This window comes from Pinus tabuliformis, chromosome X (assembly GCF_031772625.1).
Source record: "Pinus tabuliformis cultivar Carrire ecotype Pingquan chromosome X, CPIR1, whole genome shotgun sequence".
NCBI lineage: Eukaryota > Viridiplantae > Streptophyta > Pinopsida > Pinales > Pinaceae > Pinus > Pinus tabuliformis.
The window spans coordinates 1376106036-1376108979 of NC_142308.1; the positions used below are offsets into that span (position 1 = coordinate 1376106036).

General features: G+C 45.3%; 1 protein-coding gene across 1 annotated transcript; it reads left to right on the top strand.

Moving 5' to 3' along the window:
- The first annotated feature begins 1319 nt into the window (after window positions 1-1319).
- Window positions 1320-2651, top strand: LOC149145183 (uncharacterized). The gene is made up of 2 exons (XM_089452365.1): window positions 1320-1863; window positions 2128-2651. The coding sequence occupies exons 1-2, from the start codon at window positions 1320-1322 to the stop codon at window positions 2649-2651; spliced, it is 1068 nt and encodes a 355-aa protein (XP_089308491.1).
- Window positions 2652-2944: the final 293 nt, after the last annotated feature.

Genomic DNA, 2944 nt, shown 5'->3' on the forward strand with positions numbered 1-2944 from the left:
GTGCAGTTTGGGTTTTTTGCTGCTGACCAGATCTTCTCGGCCATGGAGACCCGGAGCTTGCCCCTCGGTCCTTCGCATTCTTCTCCCCCTGATGCTGAAGCTGCTTTCTCCACTTTGCTAGCTTCGTTGCCTAAGAAGAAGAAGTTTAAAGCCGCCAAGTTTGTCAAAAAACTTGCTGATGTTCCTGAGGTAAACCTTCCTTCTGAGGGCCCGATCCAGGTCGCTTTGTCCCTGGAAAATCGAGCCCTGGTGGGTCAATTCACGAGCCTTTGGCCCTCGCCAAAATCAATGGAAAATTGGGTTGTTAAGAACTGGATCATGCTGATCAAGAACAAAGTCACTTCATATTTCTTGGGAAGAGGCTATTTCCTATTTGAGTTCAACACTAAGGAGGACAAAGACTTGATCTTCAGGAATGGGCCCTATTTCATGGGCCCTCAGGGTCTCTACCTAAATAAATGGACCCCTGACTTCGATCCGGTCGTGGATGTTCCGACGGCAGTCCCTGGCTGGGTTCGGCTCCCTAATCTTCCAGTGCACTATTGGAACTAGGAGTCCCTCATGCACATTGGCAATGCTTTGGGAAAGTTCATTGACAGAGCAAATAACAACGATCAGTATGATTGCGCCCGAATCTATGTCGAGGTGGACTTAGAGGTGGGACTCCCGGAGGCTATCAAAATAAATGTTGGCAGTTGGATGCATGTGCAAGTGCTGGACTATGAGCAGCTCCCTTTCAAATGTTGTAAATGTCACGTCTACAGTCATTTTGCAAGAGGGTGTCCGAACAAAGGGGAATCAGAGAAAGGAAAGAAAGATGGTTGGAATCAAGTTAAGCGGTCAAAGACCTCTCACAAGAAATTTGGGGCCCCAAATGGCCAAGGCTCCCAGCCTGCCTCCGCCCAAAATGTTCCTCAGCCAATAAGTCAAAAAAATAGGTATGAGTTCTTAAGCTCTGAAGAAGAGGTTCCTCAGGAAGAGGATAGGCAAGATAAACCCTCAGAAAAAATGGCCTCAGCAAGATCAAGACCTGAAGAAAGTGCCACAGCAAGAAATAAGGATAAGCAAACTGAAGCCTCTGAGGAGGAACATGACTCGGAGGAGTCAGAGGAGGAAGGAGAAATAGGGGATACGCAGACATCGGTCAGAATATCAACAAGGGGCCGCAAAACTGCTAGAGAAAAGAGAGATCAAGAAACTTACAAAGACAAACTTCAGAGTAGTCAGCCCACGCTGGAGAAACTCCTTGGCGAAAATCCGAAGATACCTAAAAACCAAGCACAGGGTTCCAAGGGAGCCCATCATCATAAATCTAAATGATGAAGATCGTCTCCTGGAACTGCAGAGGAACAGGGAGTAAAGTGAAAGAAGAAGCAACGAGAAGCCTTATTAGAAGAGAAGCCCTAGATATTCTTCTAATCCAGGAGACCAAAATGGAGGACAATGAGTTTCTCCAAACCAGTAAAAAATTCTGGAAGGGAAGTAGAGACCAAGCAGTTTCAGCTCAGGGAGCCTCTGGGGAGCTGGGCTCTCTCTGGAATCCTCTCAAGTATAGGTTGGTCTCTGAGATTCAAAATACCCACTGGCTGTTCTTGAAGCTACAACCTGTGGACTCGAGGGAGACATTCTGCCTTTTTAATGTCTATGTCCCAGTAAATATAGGGGAGAAAAGGGAGTGTTGGGACTCCGTCAGACACCCGTTGGAGTCTGAGAACTTGGAAAACATCGTTATTGCGGGTGATCTAAATCTCACTCTGCGCATGGAGGAAAAGCGAGGAGGCACAATCGTAAGGGACCCAGCAAGGGAGTGGGTGGAGGATCTCATGCAGGACTGGGATCTGCTCGATATCCCCTCAGAAAATGGTAAGTACACCTGGTCCAATAAAATAATAGGCCCTAGTCACATTGCTGCTAGACTTGATAGATGTTTGGTGCAGAGTTCTTTTCTTTTGTTGGGCTTAGAATCCAGATTGCATATCCTCCCTTGCAGTGTTTCTGATCATAAGCCTATTATGCTTGAGATGTTGGATCACAAGGATCTTGGCCCCATACCTTTCAGATTCAATCCTATCTAGGTCAAGGATCCTGAGTTCCTGAATATGGTTCAGGACAGTTGGAAATTGCCAGTGAAGGGTTTTCCTTTCTTCATCTGGGAAGAAAAACTTAGAAGACTGAAAACTGTTCTTAAATCATGGGCCAAATCTCTCCCCTCCCCTACAAATGAGAGAAAGCAGGCCCAGGACAGACTTGCTCAGGATCATGCTCAAAGCGAAGATGTAGAAATCAGTAAAGAAGTGTTAGATAATGAAGCTGAGCTTCAGCAAACCTTCCATAAAGCCTGCCTTTCAGAGGAAGAGCACTGGATACAAAAGTCTAGGAGTTTATGGCTTAAAGCGGGAGATAGAAACTCCGCCTTCTTTCATAAACAAGCTCAAGCTAGAAATAGCTTCAATTATATTGCAGAAACCAAAGAAGGAAACTCGACTCACAAAGGCTTTGGGAGCATAAAGAGAGCAGCTTTCAATCACTTTAAAAATCTGTACAGAGAAGAGGGAGTGACTGACCCAAACTCTAAATTTTTGGAAGCGGTTCCTCCTATGATCTCCCCTTTAATGAATCAGCATCTAGAAGCTAAGATCTCTATAAAATAAATAAAAGATGCTCTCTCTGACATGGAGCCCGATAAAGCTCCAGCCTCGGATGGCTTCACTGCAAGATTCCTTCAAGTCTGTTGGAAGATTGTGGAGAAAGACCTCTACAAAATGATCTTGAAATCTCAAAATTGCCAAAAAATAGGGGGCAGCACTAACTCTGCCTTCCTTGCCCTCATACCCAAAGAAAAGGGCGCTAAAGATTTTAATCGGTTCCGCCCCATCTCTCTTTGCAATATTTGTTATAAAATAATCACAAAGGTGATTGCAAATAGGCTAAAAGGCATCCTCCC